Source organism: Ambystoma mexicanum, chromosome 6p, assembly GCF_040938575.1.
Source record: "Ambystoma mexicanum isolate Mex_15411 chromosome 6p, UKY_AmexF1_1, whole genome shotgun sequence".
Taxonomy (NCBI): Eukaryota; Metazoa; Chordata; class Amphibia; order Caudata; family Ambystomatidae; genus Ambystoma; species Ambystoma mexicanum.
Window position 1 is genome coordinate 383,404,270 of NC_090935.1, and position 23,171 is coordinate 383,427,440.

The 23,171-nt window shown below is 46.3% G+C and overlaps 1 protein-coding gene across 5 annotated transcripts in view; it reads left to right on the top strand.

The window, feature by feature from the left end:
- OSMR (oncostatin M receptor) overlaps positions 1 to 23,171 on the top strand; it is a 608,749-nt gene that overhangs the window by 470,094 nt on the left and 115,484 nt on the right. For all 5 annotated transcript variants that reach the window (XM_069627159.1, XM_069627158.1, XM_069627161.1 and 2 more), the window contains one exon: positions 10,134 to 10,206. In XM_069627159.1, coding sequence (XP_069483260.1) covers positions 10,134 to 10,206 — 73 coding nt within the window. The remainder of the gene's footprint in view (positions 1 to 10,133; positions 10,207 to 23,171) is intronic.

Here is a 23,171-nt window from a genome sequence, read left to right on the forward strand (position 1 = left end):
CACAAGGCCAACATAACCGTCTATTTTTCTATTATTTCAGCTTTTCGTATGATATCCCATGTTCCCCCTTACTCTCCTTCTTGTCTTTTGGCACCTGGAAACACTTGTGTATAGGCGCCATAGAAATGTGCAATAAAAGAAAAAAGAAAATTGGTTCCAGACAACATTTACAAGAAATCATGTCAACAGATGCAAGTGGTATCCCTTTTCTTGCCCTGGGGTAAAATAGGCCACATTCAGAGCTTGCTTCTGAAAGGAGGTGAGAGGTGCAAACAAATACAAATCAAAATGTCACAACATGGACAGGGTTACATAAAATCACTGTTCTAATCAGTTTAATAAAATGGAGCATTAGTTCATTACAAAACATCTTTTGTAAAAATTGGATAAAGCATTAACATTTAAATCAACTTTAACTGTTGAAGCACAACGATCCAAAAATAGTTTCTTCAAAAAATATTCTAAAGAAGCCAAGTTAATCAGTGAAATCAATGGGAACAAAAAATAAATACCAAATCACAGTCTGTAGGGCTTCACCAGGACCTCGGAAAAAATGTGGCCTGGCTACGAGCACTCACGGTCGGTTCAACAGACCCATTAGTGATCAAACTTGTACATTCACACTTATGAATAACAATGGAGCCCACAACTCACCAGTGGGCTGTCCCCAGGGACCCTAGCCCAAAATGAGCTCTTGTAAGTCAGATGGCTCTAGCACACATCTACCTAGCAGGTAGAAAAACAGAGTTGAAATTTTAGAAAAAAAAGACCATATGTCAGCATTCAGCTGCTGCACTGGCTGGGTCTAGGCTGCACAAGGATACCAATGTCTCTTGGTTGGTTCCCGTCTTCCACAACTTGAAAAAAGGACAACATCCCACATGGGTAGCCAGCAGAAGTGGCCGGATCATGGCACCACAAGGCCAGATACCTCTTCTGTCTAGTCCCAGTCTGCCACAACATTCCTATAGCAAAAAGCACCTGGTAGATCAATTGCTTAGTGTGCCACCGTCTGGCACATCTTAGTCGAGGAGGACCTCATCTTCGTCTCCCTATGGAGTACTAATAACAAGTTTGGTGAAAAGTTCCCAAACTTGTAAATCTTCTGTGGTAACACTTAGTGTGTTCTGCTGCTCTCCCGGTGTATACCAACACTGGCCCTAGACTTAGGGTTTTCTAAGTGCCTTCTGGCTTTAATGAAATCACTGGTTACGGGAACCCTCTTTCACCACAGAACAAGTCTCTAAAAAGGAATTTTTCAGAAGACTGTCAGTCTCTTCAGCCAGTTGAAACCCCACCAGGCCCAGGGGTCACTCTGAGAGTTGGAGTCCTGAACCCTGTGTTAACTGGGTCCAGAAACATGAATAAGTTGAACAGTCCTTGAGCATCAGCCAGGTTTCAGTTCAGAAGCCGAAAGCTGATGATTCTTCGTATTCCAAGGAGGTTACTATGATGGTGGCTCACAGCATAGATGTATGAACCCTGCCAATGCCAAGGTAGGCCTAGGAAAAAGAACCAATCCTAAATGTCTAGGACACATATCCCATACACCTTTTGTAGGAGTGAACTCATAGTCTTAGCTGGAACTCAGTCTTACCACAAAGCCCCCACACCCCCAGAACAAGAGAGATGAGTATTTCAACTTTAAAAGGTGCTTCTGCCGTAGAGTCTTCATTCTTTCTAAAATGGAGGAAGGCTCCTCTGAATGGAGAGAGATTCCCCCCAAAGGCCACTCCATCCCTTTCTACTTTAAAGACAGGCCATCCATTTGGCCTACACAGCCAGAGGATTTTTTGCTGTCCGCGGGAGTCTGCCACCTGGGAATCAACAGAGAATAGTATTTCCCCTCCGGGGGGAAAAAGATGCATCTACTCGAAGAGAGGTTCTCTGGAAGACATCACAGGAGATGATTACCAGGGAACCCATGCACAGAAGGATTCATTAGAGATAGGCAAAAAGGTGCACCTCATTAAAACCCTAATTTACAGTCAAATTAGGAATTCAGAAGTCAGAAAATCAAAATGATATTCACATCAGAGATGCGACTATAATTTTAGAAGCTCCAATTAATCATTAAAATCATATAGATCCAGGAATCAAATGAGCCCCAGGACAGCCTTGTGCTGGGGCCTTTCGGCCACCATTATCTATGTTCCATTCACTATTTTGACTGTACCAGAACAGAACACTGCAGCAGAAGTGGTACATTTGGGCACACTTGGAAGGATACATTAAAGACTCATTTTCTAGGCACGTTTGGAACCAGGACTCCCTACATTAATAGTGTAATGTAAACCTTAGGTTGCATTTTGTAAAAGTACAGAGCATTTGATGCTGATGCCTATGATTTTCTAGTCCCATTGTAGATCAAAAAGGGGTGCAGAATCCATCCCTAAAAGTGAAAAAAAATGGTAAAACCTAGAGTCCAGACAAACTCTCTCCCAGTTTGCAACAAGGGAAAATCATCATTGTTTTGGCTTGGAAATGGAAGATAAAGATGTATTTTAGGAGGGGGGCGTGGCCAGCATGTGAGCGAGGAAGACGTGATTCCCACTAGCTCCGCAGCCCACCAACAAATATCCTGAAAATAGCCTGTATTGGTAATCAGAATACCAACATAAACACATGTGCGGCAAGACAACAGCCTCCAGAGGAAACGGTGAGTTTTGGATGACCTCAGGCACAATACCGAAGGAGATATTTCGGGCCGAATACCACTCCTGCCCGGACAAGAGGTTCCCCGCAAGATAGCAGCGGCGGGCCACCTCCAGTGAACGATGGCCAACACTCTGCATATTTTGCCTGCATCCGCGAGGATCCTCCACGCCGGGGGCGGAGAGAGGAGCTGGCGCGACGGAACAGAGCCACCCAGTGCTCCCTGGTTCCTGGACGAGGCGCAGACCGAAGGGGCCCTGACATCCAGAGCAGCTGACGGACCGGATTTCCAAGGGAACCCGTCCACCGAGAGAGATGCTGACTCGAGGTGAGACAGAGGGAGCCTGGCCCGATCGGGAGCACTCCCGGACCTGCAGGAGGCTGTGAGCGGTGTGCTGTAACGGGCGAGGGAATCGCTCTTGAGACTGCCCTCCGGTCTCTCTTTTCTTGGACGCTCTGCCTTTCTTTCCCCCCGCTTCCCATGCCTGGGAGACACAGTGGGGTGGCCAGGGACTTAACGGCAGCGTGGTCTTTCCCCTCCCCCCTGGCTCCATCAAGGAAGATGGACGAACTGCAATTGTGGACCATCCGGCGCCAGAGGCCGTGGGAGGACCACACCATTGGGGAAGGACAGCGGCACAGACTGGGAAGCAACGGTCTGGTGGGGGAGTCGCTCCTGAAGCTGCCCACCGGTCTCTCTCTCTGGAGCTCCACCCCCCGCATAAGAGACACTGCGGGGAGACAAGGGACAGATCAGCAACATGCTGCGTGGGTTACGCCCTCCCGGCCCCCATCCATGGGGAGGGACAGCAGCACTGCCTGGGGAGACCACAAAAGCTGGAGAAATAGCGGCATATTCTGGGAAGCAATGGGCCGGCGAGGGAGGCAGCAGAGTCGGATGCGGTGTGGATGAGTGGCGCCTGAAAACAGGTGGCCCCTCCCAGACTAGCATAGACCACCAACTGGGGTGTGGCCCATTGGCGGGCGCCGGGGCGGTTCTCCCACTCCCCATATGCTTCTTTTCACCACACTTCCCCTCTTTCCACACCAAACACCATGAAATCATCAAAGACCAGTGGGAAAGTGAAAACAAAGTTTGTTCTGGCCACTGCGCCTGCCTGAGAGAAGGATCACTACAAGAAGGACAGCTCTACTGCACCCAGAGGACTCCAGCCTTAACCCCATAAGTGGTGGCCCCACATGCCCACGAGGCATGAAGTGATCCACGCAGACTGGCGGAGCAGGGAACGGATCAGCACTGTACTGCCCCAGGGAACTGGTGGGGGAACTAAAAGGAAAACCAACTGAGCCTGTATACAAGGCAACAAGAAACACAGCCAACACAGAGGCTTGAGCAAAGCCATGAGAAGAGTGCACCTCCAGACCTTGCACCTAGCGATCAGTGCAAAGCGATATCATGGGCAAAGACAAAAGCAAGAAAACCTTGACGCAAAGCACCATAGACCAATATGCCACGAGCACACTTACTGCACCGAGCGTCGGGGACCCAGGGGTGATCCCCCCTGCCAGACGAGCCACTGTCGCTAAGAGACGTGATGGCCGCCATTGCCAACTGGCGCTCCTCGATGGAGCAGAAAATGGACAGCATCTCCACCAAGGTCTCATTCCTCTGCCATGACCACCAGAAACTTTCATCCCGGACGGGGGAGGTGGAACAACTAATGTCCAGCGTGGAGGACGATGTCGGTGGGGTGCACCAACAACTTACACAAGCACTAACTCGACTGAAAGCCTTGGAAGCCCAAGTTGACAAGGGAGAAGGCAGGCCCCATCGCAATAATATTCGCATTCTGGGACTGCCGGAACGTACAGAAGGACCCAGCATGGAACTTTTCCTGGAGGAGTGGGTGGCTGACCTCTTTGCGCCAAAGACCTTCTCAAACTTCTTCTCAGTGGGACGTGCACACCACATGCCTGCGGGTCGCCCGGCCCCGGGTGCACCCCCCAGGACAATCATTTCGAGTCTTATTAACTATCGCGATAGGGACGCCATTCTTCAAATGGCCCGAACAAAAGGGTCGATCACATATAATGGAGCCAGAATCGCCTTCTTTCTGGACTATACTCGCGAAGTCCAGAAGGCCAGACAATCCTTCGAACACTTAAAAAGGAAGCTTCATTCCATGAATGTGAGGTATGGGCTACTGTTCCTGGCCCAGTTGAAAATCCAACACGAAGGCAAAACTGTCTATTTTACCGATCCGCAGGAAGCCTGGAAATGGGCGGAGACCCATATCGGAGAAGATTGGACCAGATCCGATCAAAACCGCAGGGGAAGACCGGGACCTTGACCAAGGGGAGAAAGACCTGCCCAGCAACCCATACCAGAGATCCTGCTTGAGCCGGATGGAGGCCCCAATCCCTAGCAATGTTAAGAATGACACCGGCCAGATGCAAGAATGGATTGAAACACTGGTGTGCTCTATGAACAGCCCCTTTCTCTGCAATCACTTGCAACAACGCACTCCTCCTGGATCGACATCAACAGAGGGTTGCCCTCGCCCTTGCACGAAGGATTACATGAATCACATGCTCTCATCACTAATATGCCATACCATTGGCGGATGCCACAACCCTGACCCAAGACGCTTAACCCACAAAGGAGTAGTAAATCGGTGGGAAGGGGAAAACAGTTTATAATAAGTTGATCTGTTGGGGAGGAGTATGGGGAAGGGGGAAGGGAAGTTGTTTTATGTTAGATATTCCCTGGGAGGTTACATCACGCCAATTTTTACCAAGATGCTGCTAAACACACTGTGCTCACTGCTCATGCCCCTACCAAGCGCAATCGCTGCGTCTCCACAGCCAAACGCACTACGTACTTACCTGACACAATACCCCAGACTCCCAGACAGTAATGGCCACACAGCACCATGATGGTTCCACTAGTGGAGATGCACAAACCCCAATGACATCCAACGAAGGCCACAGGTCCCTAAAGATCCTTACCTGGAATGTAAATGGCAGGGGCTCAAGCATTAAACGTCGGCTCATTATGCAATTCCTTAACAGGCGTTCTCCTGACATGGCCCTTCTTACTGAGACCCATTTAGCGGGCTCAACCTGCCAGTTCTTCCGTAGAACCAACTACCGACTAGGGTATCACGCAGGGTACACGATGGGATCCCGGGGAGTCCTGATCCTCTTACATAAGCGGATCCCTTTTGAACTATCTGCAGTGGAGCAGGACTCCTGTGGCCGTTTCGTGATGCTGCGGGGCACACTGTGGGAGGAGACAGTGGCTATTCTAGTGATATACTCCCCACCGGGGCTGGGGGAGGGTCTCCTGAGGCAGGCGACTGCCTTGATGGCGCAACAACAACCGGATTTATGGATTCTGGGGGGGGACTTCAATGATGTCATGTGCAACACACAAGACCGGACCCACATCCGGAATCGGAACCCGAACAGGCCCATGTGGCTGGCGATCTTTGCATCAGCGCTAGGCTTAAGTGATGTGTGGATAGAACTCCACCCCACAGACCAAGGATTCTCCTTACATTCGGGAGCCCACGCATCCTTATCCAGGCTAGATTATTTCTTCCTCCCGACCCCCAAAGCATATAGGGTAAGAACGGCAGAAATCCTTCCCCGTGGTATATCTGATCACTCTCTCTTGGAGGTGACGCTCCGCACTGACCGACCCTTACCGCCCAAAACATGGCGGTTAAACAATTATTACCTGGCCCTTCCCGAGTTCGTGGAACATATCACGGAGAAGTCTAACAAATTCTTTGAAATAAACACGGGCTCGGTAGGGGACCCAGTGATATTATGGGAGGCACACAAGGCAGTACCTAGAGGGGAAATGACTGCCTGGACATGTAACAAAAGAAAAGAACACCATAGGAAAGTGACGGAGGCAGAGGACGAGGTAGAGAAATGGGAAACTAGATATATCTCCAACGCCACCCCCGAAACACACCGCTCCCTCTTGAAGGCTAGAGCGGCCCTCCATAACACGGCACTAGATAACGCAAGACAGGTGCATAGGGAGTCAAGGACCAGAATTAATGAACAGGATGCCAAAGCTGGCAAACTATTGGCCTAGCTGGAACGACGTGAGGAGGGACACAGATATGTCAGGCAGATTACGGATAGCAAAAACGGTTGGCCCAAACGGACCCAGAGATAGCAGAGGCTTTCACCAACTTTTATGCTACGCTCTATGCGGCCCCCAACATCCCCGATAGACCCATCCTTCCTGGACGAGATCACGCTCCTGCATTTATCGGAGCAGCAAAGAACACATCTAGATAGGGAATTAGACGAAGCCGAAATCGCAGAGGCCATGACCCAGCTACAATCCGGGAAAACACCAGGCCCTAACAGTTTTCCGATCGAGACCTGGAAGAAGCTGGGCAGTAATAAGATGGCGACACCCCTCCGTGACCTGTTCCTTGCAGCCAGAGAACAGGGCACCCTTCCGCCAGACCTGCGAACGGCCAACATTGTGGTTATTCCCAAACAAGGCAAATCCCCTGACCTGTGCACATCATACAGACCGATATAGCTCATCAACAGTAAAGCCAAGATTCTGGCCAAAGCACTGGCCAACAGGCTCCAACTGGTTATATGCTCATTGTTCCACCAGGACCAATGCGGCTTCTTGCCACAAAGGTCGACCAGAATGAACCTATGCCGGCTACACCTGCTACTGGAAAGGGCCCCAACTCTCGATACACCACTCGCTCTTCTCGCAATTGATTTCGAGAAGGCGTTCGACTCGGTGGTGTGGGAAAGCCTGTGGCAACAATGAGGCGCATGGGCATCGGTGAAGCCTTTCTTAGCTGGGTTCAACTTCTATATGAGGCCCCATTAGCCGAGGTCAGGGTAAATGGCTGGACTTCCAGGACCTTCCTGCCGGGTAGAGGCACCCGGCAGGGTTGTCCTCTATTCCCCCCTCCTCTCCGTCCTAGCAATCGAGCCACTTGCCCGATGGCTCCGACAGGCTACCACATGGTCCGGATTCTGCTGTCCAGACGGACGAGAGGACAAGGTCTCCCTTTATGCGGACAACCTATTACTCTATCTGAGTAACCCAGACCATGCATGTCCAATCATAACCCGGATGCTAATGACCTTTGGTGACTTCAGTGGCCTCAGAGTAAACTGGGAAAAGTCAGTCCTTTTTCCAGTAAAGCGGTGACCTAGCAATCCCCCGGGACGTCCCATATCGAGTGGCGAGAGGGGGCTTCCGCTACCTGGGCATGTGGGTCTCTGGGAATCTCTCGGACTATGTGCCTCACAACCTGCATCCGCTAATCGACCGTTTCGCTGGGGATGTACAGCATTGGTTGCTCCCCCCCCTTACATTTATGGGTAGAGCGGCCCTCTTTAAGATGATGGCACTTCCACACTTTCTTTACATACTGCAGAATGCCCCACTGGTCATACCGAATTCGAAATTTATTCGGAAGGAACGCCTCCTTAGGAAATGTATGTGGAAGGAAGGGCAACCTCGAATTGCGCTGACTACGCTGCAGCGATCAATCTGGGAGGGGGGTATCGGAGTCCCACACCTTAGGTCCTACTACTGGGCTAGCCAATTAATTGTAGTCAATGACCTCCATCAGAGCGGAATTGCCCATCATTCAAGATACCCGCCACTTGAAACAATATACCAGAGCCTACCCAGGCCCCTCTTACAAACAATGTCGTCACATATTGCAGTCATCTGGAGGCAGGCACACACCCACATAGGCTGGGGGAACAGGATCACCATGGCGCAACCACTGTGGCATAACTACATGTTGACGAGGTACGGAAGTTGGCTGCATGGACCCGGTGGGTAGGGGCTGGGATAACCACAGTAGGGGATGTTATTGCCGATGGTTCCATCCTCCTGTTCGAAGCACTGCAGCAGAAATTCAGAATCTCCGCAGCAGAACACTACCACTATACACAATTAACACACGCCCTCAATGGACACAGGCAAGCATTCACCGATGCACCAGATTATACACCCCTGGAACGCAACCTACTTACACAACACATCCCCACCAAGGTCACAACTATTCTATATAAACTTATTAACACATTTGCCACCAGGGAGATGGGCAGCCTCAGAACTAGGTGGGAATGAGATGTTGGGACCATTGAACCAGAGAACTAGATTCAAGTTCTCATGCACCCGCGCAAAATCACAATAGACTCCAAAATTAGACTGGTACAGCTCAAGATACTCCACAGGGTGTAACCCCCGCGTAGCACTTTTCGGTTGGGGAAAGGCAACAGATCCCAACTGTTTGAAATGCCGGGGGGGAGGAGGGCACCTTCATTCATCTCCTCTGGGAGTGCTCCAGAATCAAGACCTTCTCGACGCAATGCTCTCAAATATTAACAAGGACCCTGGGACGAACGATAGCACTACAACCTGCAATAATGTTACTCGGGCCCCAGATGAAAACACCTCGAATAAATGGGAGGGTATCTTTCTGTCCACGGCAATGGGCTTGATAAAGCGTGATATCGCACAGAAATGGGGAGCCACAGAGTGCCCGACAGTGGTCCAATGGTCTAATGAAATGGACATCTGTGCAGCAAAAGAACACAGAATTTACACAGCACGGGGATGCCCCGCAAAGGCTACTAAGATTTGGGGAAAGTGGGAAGAACGTGGGACCTGAGAACTGGAGGCAAGGGGCGGGGGGATGCGCATGAGCGCAACACTGTAAGTAATGTATTACTGGAAAAGTAATGTTTAGAGTGGCAAGACATGAGCAGATCGATGAACCTACCGGGATGATAGGGGGGTGGGGGGGGGGGAAACTGTTGGTATGTTGTATGAATGTTCTAAAAATCAATAAAATATGTTATTAAAAAAAGATGTATTTTAGGGTTGTCCATGAATTAACCAAATTTTTTTAAAAAACGAATGAACAAATGACAGAATTTTTGGATTGAAAACCAAAATTCCTACGTACTTTTTCCACTTTTTTTAAAATAATGTGGGGGGGCCCTGCATCGCTCCTCTCACCCCCCCTACCTTAAGTAATACCCTTACCGCACCCCACACCTATATTTTAATAAAAATGTACTAACATTTAGAAAACAATCTGCCAACAAACATTGGTCATTACTTGCTTGTTTTTTTGGGATTCTGTCATTTCTGCGGATACCGTATTTTAGAAGTTTGTGAATAAAAAATGCACTTGCCATCAATGAGACACGCGACACACTCATGTGACAATTAATTGCAAACTTTTTTTTAGTGTTTGCTGTCAGAGAAATTGTCATGCTTTTCAAACACATTCCACCTCACACCAGAAAACCCAATCTCTACAAATTATCCCACAGAAATGGTTATTAATTGAAGGTGGCACAACAGTATCCAAAGACAGATTTGCTGTGCTCTCATTATCAAGCCCAAGCCAAGATGTTGAGGCATTCAATGACAAATTATCTAGTTCTCAGCAGTCTATCAATCTCCTCATTTGTTTCAATGTGTTTTGTAGGTTGAAGGAGGCATTGTATCCTGAAATTCCTGACCCAAAAAAGAGCAACGCTGTGATCCCCAACACATTTAAGGTAAAGAATATACAAGTGTATAAGGTTTCGTTTAGGTACAGTCAGACAGATTGGCTTTTAGAGTTCATGTGTATTTACTGTGCTGTTGTAATCCATACACTGTTAAACCCAGAAGTAATGTGGCCTAAGAAGGATTTGACATCTTTCCTCCAAATCAATTAGGAAGTTCATGGCAATGGCAAAAAAGAACAAGTGTTCCACCACTGTAGCTGCAGGTCTACAGCCGGTGAATGCAGAGGCCAGCGTAGTGCTGCCAAATAGGCTTAACATCAGCTACATGTAGCAGGAAATCTGGTCTAGTCGGAAATACATCTTTTTTTTCTTTCTTTATTTTCTAGTAATAACACTTTTTTTTTTTTATATAAACACAAGTTGCAAGACAATCAAAGTCAAATAATAAACATAAGGTCACAAATGGAATCATAGATTTGGTTATCAAAAATGAACTTGTCAAAATGCACCTAACAACAAAGCAAGGAAAAAAGAGAAAGAAGAGACTAGAACAAGAGGAGAAGAAGAAACAAAAGGAAATCTAAAATTATAATTTAGTTATACAACTCATGAATAATCAAAAAACATATTCCAACATGACAATATCAATGGTTAAAACAGCAATGGGCTATATGTATGCAAGAGCTGATCAATGTACCTTGCAAACAACATTTAATTATGACAAAACAGGTCAGTATATGACAACGGCTCTGATACATCAATCGTATACATCAAGGAAGCTCCCCCATATGTCCATAAACTTGTCAGTATCTCGGTTTAGTTTGTGAATTGCCTTTTCATAAGTGGAGACGGTAAGCAACTCTTCCACCCAATCGTCGATGCAAAAAGAGGCAGACGAATTCCAAGCCCTTAAAATCATCCTTTTTGCAATTTTACAGGCCCAGAGGAACAATATTTGTTTCCCGAATTCAATATTCTCTAGCAATGATACATCCTTAAGTACCAAAAGAGTTGCAGTCATTGGAACTGTACAGCATTAAGACCAAGCCTAATCTTTCACAAACTCCCTCCCAGAATGCTTTCGTTTTTTTGGATAGAACCAGATCTGATGACTGAGAGTGCCCCTTGTTTGTTTGCATTTCCAACCCAGTTCGTTTTCCAGCAGGTGTCTCCTAAACATGCGCACAGGCGTCCAGTAAGTTCTAAAAAGGAGTTTGGTTTGCGATGCTCTCAGGCCTCAGTCCTTGCTCATCAGTCGCACATTACCACTGCACCTTAGCCAGCAACCCTGATCAATCACTTCACCCAGTTCTTCAGCCCAAACATTCGCAACCTCCGGATCCTCCCTACGACATGTTTTCAGGATTCCGTACATAATGGCAGCAGGGTGAGCTGCACGTCTGCATGTTTCCAAAGCCGACCAAGCTTCACCCTGAGTCACCAATAGTGAAGGGTCCATATTTGTGAAAATGATGTTCTTGAATTTTCTATACTATGCTTAAGCGCATTCACTCATAACAAAATTGCGGCATAACCGTGCAAATGGAATCCATTCATCACCTTCAACCAGATCCTTGATGTACTTGACTCCTGCTAGAAACCGCACCGGCCAGAATAGTACTTTCCCTTGCATTTCAATGCTGGATTGAGCCAAATAGAAGCATCCGGGAACAAGAATGGATCTGTTCCAACACAATTAGATATGCCGCACCAGCATTCCTTCATAAAAGCAGTCCGCGGATTTAGCCCTTTTGAATGTTTAGTCACTGTAGTCAGTAAAGCCTTTGGAGCCAATTGAGATGATGCATTACTTTCCCTTATTATTTCAACTATTGGATCTTCGTCCGTGTCGATAACTTTGCAAGGATGTATAACCATGAATGCCAAATGATATTCAGAAAAGTTAGGCAGATTCATTCTGCCATGTTTTTGTGGAAGCTGCATTTTCTTGGCAGCTTGCTATCCCATATGAATTTCTGCATAATCCTGTCAATCTCTTTGAAAAAATGCTTTGGCACTTTGATGGGGAGCATTGAAAGGAGGTCATTTACACGTGGTGCTAAGTTCATTTTAATACAATTGATTTTCCCCCATGTTGACAGTCTCAAGAGTCCCCATCTGTCCAAGTCAGTTTGAAGTTTTGGCAAGATCGTTTCAAAGTTCATTTTCGGTAACTTCACCACCTCCGGTCCGATCCAGATGCCCAAATACTTCATTCTTTCCTGAAACAAAGTAAACTGGAACTGATTGCAGGTATATTGCATACACAAGTTATTGATTGGGAGGATTTTAGACTTATCCCAATTTACCTTATAACCTGACACGGCAGAAAACTGTTGAATATCTTGCATTAGATAATGGATGCCAAGTTCAGGATCACGTAAAGCCACTAGCAGGTCATCCACGTAAAGCCAGATTTTATTCTCATGATCCTCCTCTATTATATCTAAACTGAATTACCACATGTTCTCATCTTTGTGCTATGGTAGAGTCGGCCATCCTGGGAACAGAGGCGTAGTCAGGATTGTTGAACAAGTGGGGCCTGAAGCTAAGGTAGTTGGGCCCACCATAGTGACAGTAACATCTGTAAATGCCCACACAGTGCTGCCGAGTGGGCATTTACATATTTTGGGTGGGCCTTGCCCGCTCAGGCCCTACACTGTCTATGCCTCAACTCTGCCATCTGTAAATATGCCACTGTAATCTATTCTGATCAACATTGACATCCCTGTTCTTCTAATAAAGAGACAAGCACGTTACAAAAAAGGCTGGCCCACATGCCATTGTAAGGGGGTGAAAAAGTGGACATCTATGATAGCCCATCACCACCTTACCCATGTAATGATGCATACGTGTATATCAAAATGTACACTTGTGTGCACTGAAAACGATACCACTACAATACACATCAATTTGTACCATCTATATGATGATAGAAAAAGGATTCATGTTTTAAACATATACATTTGTATTGCTGGAATATTGCCAGCAGCATTTCAGCAATTCCAATACCACTGGGAAAGTGATAAACCCTGAATTGCCGTCAGCTGTATTCCTATACAAAACTACGCCCAACTAATAACGAGCCCTTGTATCTGTCTGTGTGTACATTGTAATTATGTGACGATGCAGACTACTGTCTCAAATAAATTGACAATACTCTTTTTCATGACATCCTGGTTCTGTAATGTGGTTTGAGCTAGTCCCCAACTTTTGAGATCATGGTTAATCACAATAAAATTTACACTGTACACTGATCCACTGCTCCGTGGGGATACTTACGCGATATTCCACATATCTCAGAAACATATGAGGTTCAATAACATTGCCGATTTAAACATTTAACTATTTAGATCGTTTTAAACTGGCTACCGGTCGAAGAACATATTGAAGCATTAGTACCCCACTAGAGAGCTCTGTTGTGTGGTTGGTGAACACTGCCAAGTTAGTGGTCGGGAGCCAAAGGGGTGGGCCTCTAACAGCGGTGGAGGTCCACTAACAAAAAATAGATCCAGATGCTATTAAAGATCTTTTGCTGAGGAAAAGGGGAAGCCTGTCCTGAGGCATCCTATGATAGAGCTTGTCCATGTCCCTGTGACTGGTGCGCAAAGTGAAACTTGTAATGCAGCCTTTTTGGGATGTTTGTCCCTCCATTCTAAGCTTGTGCTGGAAACAGTTAGAGGATCATAGGAGAAGTATGGAATGCAGGTTTCTTTAGGTGGTTAAAAGCTTGATTCCAAATCTTCTGATTGTCAGAAGTGAACAAAACATGCTTTCATAAGTTTACAACACTCTGCTTAACGTTCAGAGCTCTAAATTCATTATCCCAAAGGTACTTGAAAGGTAATTCAATAAATCCATTCCAAACCAAACTCCGAGATCAAACCAGTAATTGGTAACTATCCCCCAGATGCAACAAAAGGATAGTGGGTACTTTCCTTTTCACACCAGGTGGATCCTCTTTGGAACTCGCTGCTATCAACCCCAACGCAAATATGATAACCTTTACGATTTCAGGAAAAAAAATAAACTTCCAGATTCCCTCAGTTGAAGTAGGGCCTCCCATGTCCATACACTGTTTTGCGCTCTAGGAATCACAAAAATATGAAATATGTCTGAATTATTGAGAAAAAGATGTTACCAACCTTGCACAACTAAATTATGTTAATGGGTGTCTATCCTACAGTTCTGGAACTCAGGGGCTAAATGCCCCCATTCATCACATGGAGTGTGTCTTAAAGAAACATTTATTTTGTATTCAGTCCAAGAATAAACATTGATATCCTGACCTCTATAGGCTCTAACTACCTACAAAGGATGCTTTCCAAGCTTCCTTTTCTGGCTGGGTGTTTGAAATATATGAGGCTCATAATCACATTTTGCAGTGCCCCCTTAATTTCTGGTTACACCACTGAGCATTCCTCCACACCACATGCAGTCCTATGACCTTACCTTTTCATACTTGGTGTATCCTAGTTATACCAGAGCTCACATGCCACATCTCATTTCCTCTTGAATGATTGCACTTGCTGTGATGAATTGAGGGAATGTGTCCCTTTCCCCAAGGGGGAGCTCCCAGCTGTGAGGCTAGGGAGGTGAACCCGCTCCACAAAACTCTACCTTTGGGTCGAGGCAAGTTGGACCTTGCCAGGAGAGACTCCCCCTTTGGAGACAAGGACTCACGTTCCCATGAGGAACTCGCTGATGGCCTGCAAGTGATGGCCTTTATATACCAGACAGTTATGAAACTCATGAAGATAAGGTGAAGTTATATTATGAACAAGAAATGGAAGAGATCTGTTTAAATTCAAGTCTCCAATGGACTGCGACGAGGAGACTGAAAGGGGATGTGAGAAGAATAAGTGAGAGAAAGGAGGCCAAGAGCAGAGAGAGGTCCAAGAGATAGAGCAAAAACCAGAGAGACGCTGGGAAGCTCCCTCTGCGTAACAGAGCGGAAGGAGGTGGTGCTCTGGGAGAAGGCGTAGCCGATGTGCGACCTAGCCGCTCCAGTGTGAAACTAGAAACGGTACATCAAGGAAAGAGATGCTATGGATGCCAAGCCACAGAGAGGCCCACAAAGGGGAGAGAAACCACGGCCTGCAGGTACCGCTGACGATGTCCTGGAACTCAGAAAGTAAAACAGGGAATGGGAATACCGACAAGCCAAAGGGCACTCCTTATAAGGTAAGGGAAACTCCCCCCCAGTACTAATGGAAAAACTATTGGAAATAATCCAGTGATACAGAACTGTTTGAATGAGATACAAAGAAATACGACAACCATAGAGTGCAAAAGAAATACAATTGGAGGCTTCTCACTTTGGGCAAAATGCAAGGCCCACCCATATCTCGAGCATAAGAAAGGTAGCATAGAAAAGAGAGACATTTGATGAGAAAAAACCTGTGAAGCCAGGAAGCCCAAACCCATACATGAAACTGCACCCTAGAAAGGGGGAATTGTAATTGGAACTTGAGTTAATATAAAAGAGAGAAGAAGAGTATAATAGAGATTCAGGGGCACCTTAGTAAGATAGGCAGGGAACACCCCATAGTTATGGGGAGAAATGGGCCTTATTTTACAAGAACATGCCTTTACCACATACGTGTCCTTCTTCTGATCTTCCACAGTGCTTACCGATTTCAACTGGGCAGGGTGGACAAATAAAGACTCTTCTTCCCCATTCCTGGGAATTCTTTTTTTACAAACTAGTAGCTTCAGTTGATAAACTTCAATGGAACTGTTTGGATTTTAACATAACTGCAGTACTGTGAGGAACCAGAATGTGTCTCACCCACTAGTCCACAGAGATCTCTCATCCAGGTGGCCTTGACACGGGACATCACTTTTGGATCAATTTCCTGTGGGTGGGCAAGTGTGGGAGGATCACCTGGGTGAGGGGTCTTTGGGGAGTAGGAGTGTGACACCGGATGGTGATCCGCGGTATCCACTTCCCTGTGACACCTTTACCCCATCCTACCAGGTAGGTGTTATGCTTGAGCTAAAATATGGCGCTGGTGCGCAGTGTATTCTGGGAGCACTCAGAGCCATAATGGATATTTACTTGATGCCGCAGTGAAAAGCTGTACTCATTTTGCTGAGAGCTAGAACTATGCTGAAGAAAACATGCTTTCCAGACCTGGTATGCAGTCAAGGACATTCTGCTGGGAAAGCTGGCTTTGTTATGTCTTGTTATGAGTTATGGCACTGTTTCCCGTGGCGCTTGTTTTTAGAGGAGGGAAGCACTTTGCTCCTTGAGGTTACTGTCGGTTGACCCAGCTGGCAACCAACAGCTGCCCATCAATGCGCAAGTGCGTTGCCAGAAGGTTCGAGAAATGACCACCCCTTTTTGAGGAGTGCATATATGCGGAACCCCTTAACGGTCAGACGAGACCTCAGTCGGAGGGGGGACGCTTCCGTCCGGCATACCTGTGGGCTGTTGTGCTCTCGGCCTGGCTGTCATGGGTGTCTTCCAGCTGCTTCTGGCGAGATGAGGGATCCAGTTACGCCCACGGTGATGTATTTTCTTTTGAATTCTCTGTTTCTTCTGCGATTTATTTCTGTGTTATCACTTGTTGCTTCCAAGCTTTGAATAAATAGCCGTATAAGTGCTCATTATTTTCTAAGAGTGTGTGTGGTTGCAAGTCATTGCGTCTACCTGCGTTTAAAGTATTGGCTCCGTAATTGCACTGGTGATGACTGTCCGTGCACTTTCGGCGAGCAATACAGTAGGATACATGGCGACTCTACCCCCCATTACCTACATGAACCCTTTCACATGGACAGCCCATTCTGGGAGAAAACAGACTAACACCCGAGCAGTATACCTGACGTGTCCCAATACCATGGTCATGCGAGGTCAGGCAATTACTGACCATCACGCACACCTGACTTCCATTGGGCTTCCTCACACAGATAAAAGGCGGAGCACAAGAGCACACTCGGGGCAAGGCAAAACACACAAGGAAACAGCAGCTTCGAGATGGTAGCTGAACGAAGGACGAAAGACAGCGAACTACGAGGGGTTTGCAAGGAGGGAAATCCCCTTGATCTTTCAGGAAATAAACTGTTACTTTCATGAGACCTTGAGATTGGACAGCTTAAGCCCACAAAAACAGTCTGAAGAATCCTGCATTGTGTGTTGTTGGTACCCACGCGCCCCCTACATGACTAATCGAGCCGGGGAGAAGCAGCAGCCGATGTGGTACTGTCCTTGGCTCCAAGAACAAAGCAGCAACAAAGAAATCAACACAGCTGGTGAGTTGGAAAGACCGATACCAGACCGGTCTGTGTTGAAGCCAAGGTTGCAAGCAGCAACATTGTAGAACGTACGCTGGAACGAACATTGTTAAAAGGCATGTGATGAAAGATGTGAGTAAAGTTAAATTGCCGATGAATGCTTGAATTTTGAAAGGAAAGATACAATACCATTGACAGAGTGGGCCAGCACTGTGTGCATGCTCAATCGAAGGTCTCTGTAAGGTATCCAGCCGAGAAGTGAAAAGTGAAAGTTGTAAGGAGAAAGAGTTAGTGAATCGAAGTGGTCCTGCGACCGGTCAAGCAAAACCCTGCGCAGAATTAAAAGTCTGAGTCTGAGCCCGACAGAGGGGGAACACGGGGTGAACAGTAAATCACCAGAGAAATTATATGTGTAGAAATCCTGAGGAGAAAGGACATTGTTTGTCATATCAAGCCCAGTGAAATAAGAGACTTTGAACAGCAATGAGACGTTGGTGCAGATGGTTCTGATGCAGAGGTTTTGAACTGCATCGTCATGCTAGAGAAACGAGAGAGTGTGCTAAGCTCGAGTGTGCCGCCTTGTCCCGTGCTGAAAACATGGTGAAGGGAAGCCAACGGCTCAAATATCCTGACATGTCATTTCTTGAACACTTTTCTTTTGCATAACATGTTTTTCCACAATATTTGTATTTGGAAGTAAGGATTGGCAATAGGTTTATTAGTATAGGCCCTTTTATTTTGACAGGACTCAACTAGGACTGCGTTATTATTGATGGTCGTAGCTTGCTCCCATCTTTAGATTTAGGATTAGATGGGCATTTTTCAAACCGATTTGAAGTTCAATAAACACCCTTGAAATGTGGTCACTTGTGTCTCTCTGTTTGAAACCATGACTTCCTTACTTGTGGTGTCAGGGGCGGGATGTGCCTCAATTGAGAAAAAATTGGGGACTCCTAAAATTCCAGAAACTTAGTCATAGAACCTCTGATCCCTCTATCGCCACAAAGAATCCATAGGCTTTGATATCTGTAGCAGCAGAGAAGCTACTATCCCTCCAGGAAAAAGAGGAATGATTCCCACAGACTTAGTCCCAATGCCCCCTGTGGGGTGTTATATAAGATTGGATCCAAAATCTGGCCTGGCCTGGACGTTCGGTCTGGATGTCCTAGCTGTCATCATAGATCCCGACTTCCGGGGAGACATAAAGTTCCTCCTACAGAACCATGGCGAAACTCCATTTGAAGTACATCCTGGGGACAACATTGCACAGGGAATTCTTGAAAGGGCTCTATTTCCCCATTTTATAGAGCGTGAACCAGAATAAACTGAGAGAGATAACTTAGGCTTTGGGGAAGGTGATGAACCATCTACCACTGAGGCAAAGAGGGAAGAAAAGAACCTATCATCCTTCCCGATCTAGCCTTTGCCCAGCGAAATGATCCAGCATTCGCAGAGGCTTTCTTGCAGGTAATTCCTGAAGGGGAAGGATTAGATACGGGAAGTCCCTTTTTCTTCCTAGAGCAAGAATTACTGTTTAGAAAGGAAACCTCCAGAGAAGACCTAAGTAAAATGTAGTTAGTAATCCCCAAAACCCATAGAAAGATTGTGCTAGAGATTGCACATTCTTATTTGATAGGGAGACACTTAGGGCAATCTAAGACCCAAGTGCACATCAGTGGGAAGTTTTACTGGCCAGGTATCCATATTGATATAAAGAGCTTCATTCAGACATGTGAAATATGTCAGAAAAACGCATATTCCCTCACCTGCCCCTTTGTACCATTTACCAATAATAGAAGTCCCTTTCTTCCGAATTGGGACGGATCTCATTGGACCATTGGAGACTGGGTAACAAATATGTGCTTGTAATCGCTGATTATGCTACCCGATACCCAGAGGCATTCCCCACACAGAACAAAACAATCCAACAAATTCTAAAACACCAATTAGCATATTTTTCCATGGTTGGTTTTCCCAAGGAAATTCTAATGGATCAGGGATCCAATTTTATGAGCAGACCCATGGGTGAAGTCAAGGAATTACTCCATATTTCTACCTTAAGGACCTCAGTTTACCACCCTCAAATGGACGGATGGTAGAAAGATTTAATAAAACCCTAAAGATAATCTTAAGAAAGTTGGTAGACAAGGATGGGAAAGACTTGGATTGCATGATTCCCTGCGCCCTATTTGCAATAAGAAAGACAGCTCAGGCGTCCACCCGATTCTTTTCTTTTGAATTACTTTATGGTAGAGAACCAAGAGATGTCCTAGACATGCTCCGGGAGACCTGGGAAGAAAGAGAAGAGCACCTATTCCCCTCTCACAAACAGCTACCCGATTGCGAGAGCATTTGAAACTTGTTCAAAATCTAGTCTATACTGTATGGAACGCATGTTGGCAACAGTAAAGGCAGACACAAGTGATCACAGCTCAAGGGTGTTTAGTAAACTGTATAGGTTGGTTATAAAAACACTGAATCTAAACCTAAATCTAAGATGGGAGCAAGCTAGGGTCATCAAATAATAATAGGGCAGTGCTAGTGGCTTCTTGTCAAATAAAGGACCTATACTAAAAACCTATTGCCAATCCTTTCAATTAAATACAGAAAGAGTGTGGGATAGAGTTTGCAAGAAAGAAAGAAGTGTTCACAATAGAGAAGTCAGGATGTAGTAGCCGGGGTTCTCCCTTCCCCACGTTTTGAGCATGGGACAAGGCGGGACCCCTGAGCACAACACACTTTTGAGCTTTCCCAGCATGAGATGACAGTTCTGTTCTCAGGTATCAGGGCCTTCAGTGGTTAACTCTCTTTTCTACAAAAAATCTCTTGCCTCTGAAGACCTGATGGGTCCCAAAAATAAACAAAAAAGTTCCTTTCCAACGTACGTTGGGTGATGACTTCACCACTGGATCCTCCTCTTCCAGGCTCAGATCCACCAAAACATTTCTAGTGATATCAGAACCTTCGGTGGTTCAATATCTTGCTTCTGAGGGCCTGGTATATTCCTGATTGTACTTTGGTGATGATTCTTCACCCCTGTGTCCCTCTCTTCCAGGCTCCAACCCCTCTCTTATATCAGCCTCCCTCCATCGGGTTTGCTATGGCTTGTATTCAAAAGATTTTTCTGTTGCATTTATTTGTTGGAGTGCTGGCTTTTCACCCCTGGATCCCCCTCTTCCAGATCTGTCATCCAGGTGGCGAGGACATGGCCATCGCTATTGGATCCAGTTCCTGGGGGTGGATAATGAGGGAGGATCTCCTAGATGGGGGCCCTCGGGGAGTGGCAGTGGGACACCGATGGGTGAGACATGGTATCCCTCTTCTTTCAACACCTATTCCCCATCCTACCACGTAAGACATTCAAAACCACTGCCCAAATCCCCTTTTCTGACATGAACACTTTTGCATGACACAATACAGAATGGACTAACACCAGAGCCGTTTACTTGACATGTCCCAATACAAGGGTTAAGCAAAACCAGGCAATTGATCGGATTCACACACACAGGAGGGCTCTTTCCCTTCCCCACTGGGATAAAAGGTGGAGCAAGAGAGCACAGTACGAAAAAGGCAGACCGCACGACGAGACAGCTATCCAGAACTGGCAGTTCAAAAAGAGGAGAAAGGTGGCAAATAGAGAGGCTGACGAGGACAGGCACAACCTTGCCCTTTTTGACAAAACCTTACGAAACCTCTGCAGAAGGAATCGTAAGACCGAGGACAAAAGCCCAAGTGTGTTGCAGCAGATGTCAACTGTACATGCAAAATATCGACTGATAAGCCGGAGCAAGGAAGACCTCTGCTGCTGTGGTACCGACCTTGACTCCAGCTACAAGGAGAGCCAAGAGGTTCGTCACAGCTGGTGAGTCGAAGGGAGAACCGATGAGAACCGGGCTGTGGTGAAGGAAAGTCGCAATGTGGCGATGGGAGAATAGTTCAAAGAACTGTAAAATTGTAAGGGGGAGACCAGATGCAGAAGTGGACCGGCACCTCGTGGGTGCTGCTCCGAGAAACTCTGGTCAATCCCCATCTGAGTAAAACTATAAATACCAGAAGGCTGTTGGAGAGACGCCAAGATAGCAAAAAGTGGTCATACAGGAGGTCAAGCAAAATTCCCATACAGTCAAAAGCCTTTGACCTGAGAACTATAAAGAAAGCAAGGTAAGTGAATCCTGCCACATGAGAAAGCAAGGGAAGTGAATCCTGTAAACATTGACAGTAAATATGAATGTGAAGTTGGCAAGAGTGAACCCGGATATGGGATGCTGACGAGAAGGGAGCAAAGTCTAAAGTCCCAAGAAACCGTGTGTTGACAAAGGTGAACCTGGCCGAGTGATGTCCACTGGAACTGTTTAAAAAGTTCCACTAGAACTTTAAGTGTTTAAAAAAACTTATTATAAACAAGATTTAAGTAAAAGGACAAGTCATAGTGAACCCAGAGGAGGGAGTCTGAAAGTAAAGAGGGGTCAGAGCTTGGAAAAGGGAGACCCAGGGGTAAAGAATCCTCACCCAAAGTAAAACCAGGAAACAAACATTTATTTTGTTGAAGAACTTTTGTCTTGTTATTGAACATGTCAGGCCCTTGAAGGCAAAAGACTTTCAAGAGAAATAAAACTTGGCCATCGACAGACGTCCCTGATAGCTGCAAGTTGAACTGCCGTCTTGTGCTGGGGAAGCTCAAGAGTGTACTGTGCTCCAAGATTCCATCTTACCCTGTGCTCAAAACATGGGTAAGGGAGATCCAAGCTTCCGCATCCTGAAATATTATTTGTGAACACTTATTTGTTTTTTGAAAATCATCCCACACCCATTTTGTATTAATTGTAAGGTTTGGAAATAGGTTTCTTAGTATAGGTCCTTTTCATTTCACACAACGCCAATAGGACTGCCTTATTTGCATTTGATGGTTGACGCTTGCTCCCATTTTAGATTTAGGTTAAGATTAGGTGTTTTGCCAACCTGCATACAGTTTAATAAACACTGTTGAACTGTGATCACTTGCGTCTTTCTTTATTATTGCCACCATGAGTTCCTTACACAACTCTTGCCAGTTTAACAGTTCTTTCCCTTTCTCACTTTGTGGGATTCATCTCCCTTAGCTTTCCAATTACATGCCGGTCAAAGACTTTCGACTGTACAGGGGATTTTGCTGGACACCTGTAGAACCACTTTCACCTCCTCCTTGCGGCTCTCCTAAGGCCTTCTAGTATTGGTAGTTTCAATAAAACGGGAAATCAACCAGAGTCTTTCGATGGGCCCCCACGTGGTGCCGGACCCTTCTGCAGCTGGTTCTCTCCTAAAACATTAACAGTTCTTTGAACTTTTCTTAACATGGCTTTTGCAACTTTCGTTCAACCCAGTTCCGTTTCTTATCGGTTCTCCCCTCGACTCACCGGCTGTGATGAACTGCTTAGCTTTCCTTGTATCTGGAGTCAAGGACGGTACCACGGTAGCAAGCGTCCCTTTCTGTTCTGCTTATCAGTGTAGGCGTGCTCCATGTACTATTGACATCTGCTGCAACACACGTTGGCTATTGTTCGCGGTCTTATGATTCCTTCCACTGAGGCTTTGCAGGTCTGGGTCGGTGTAACGCTCACCTGATTCCCGTAGAGGCGCCGGTCTTGACTGGGCGTATACCGTATCTTCAAAGGTGATGTGTAACACATGGCTGGCTCTTTGGGCTGGACCTCTGTGCACTGTATGGCTGACTCGAAGGGTAAGATGTCTGCAGATAGAAAATATGGGATTAAGGAACTGGGTTATTGAATGTCTCTCTC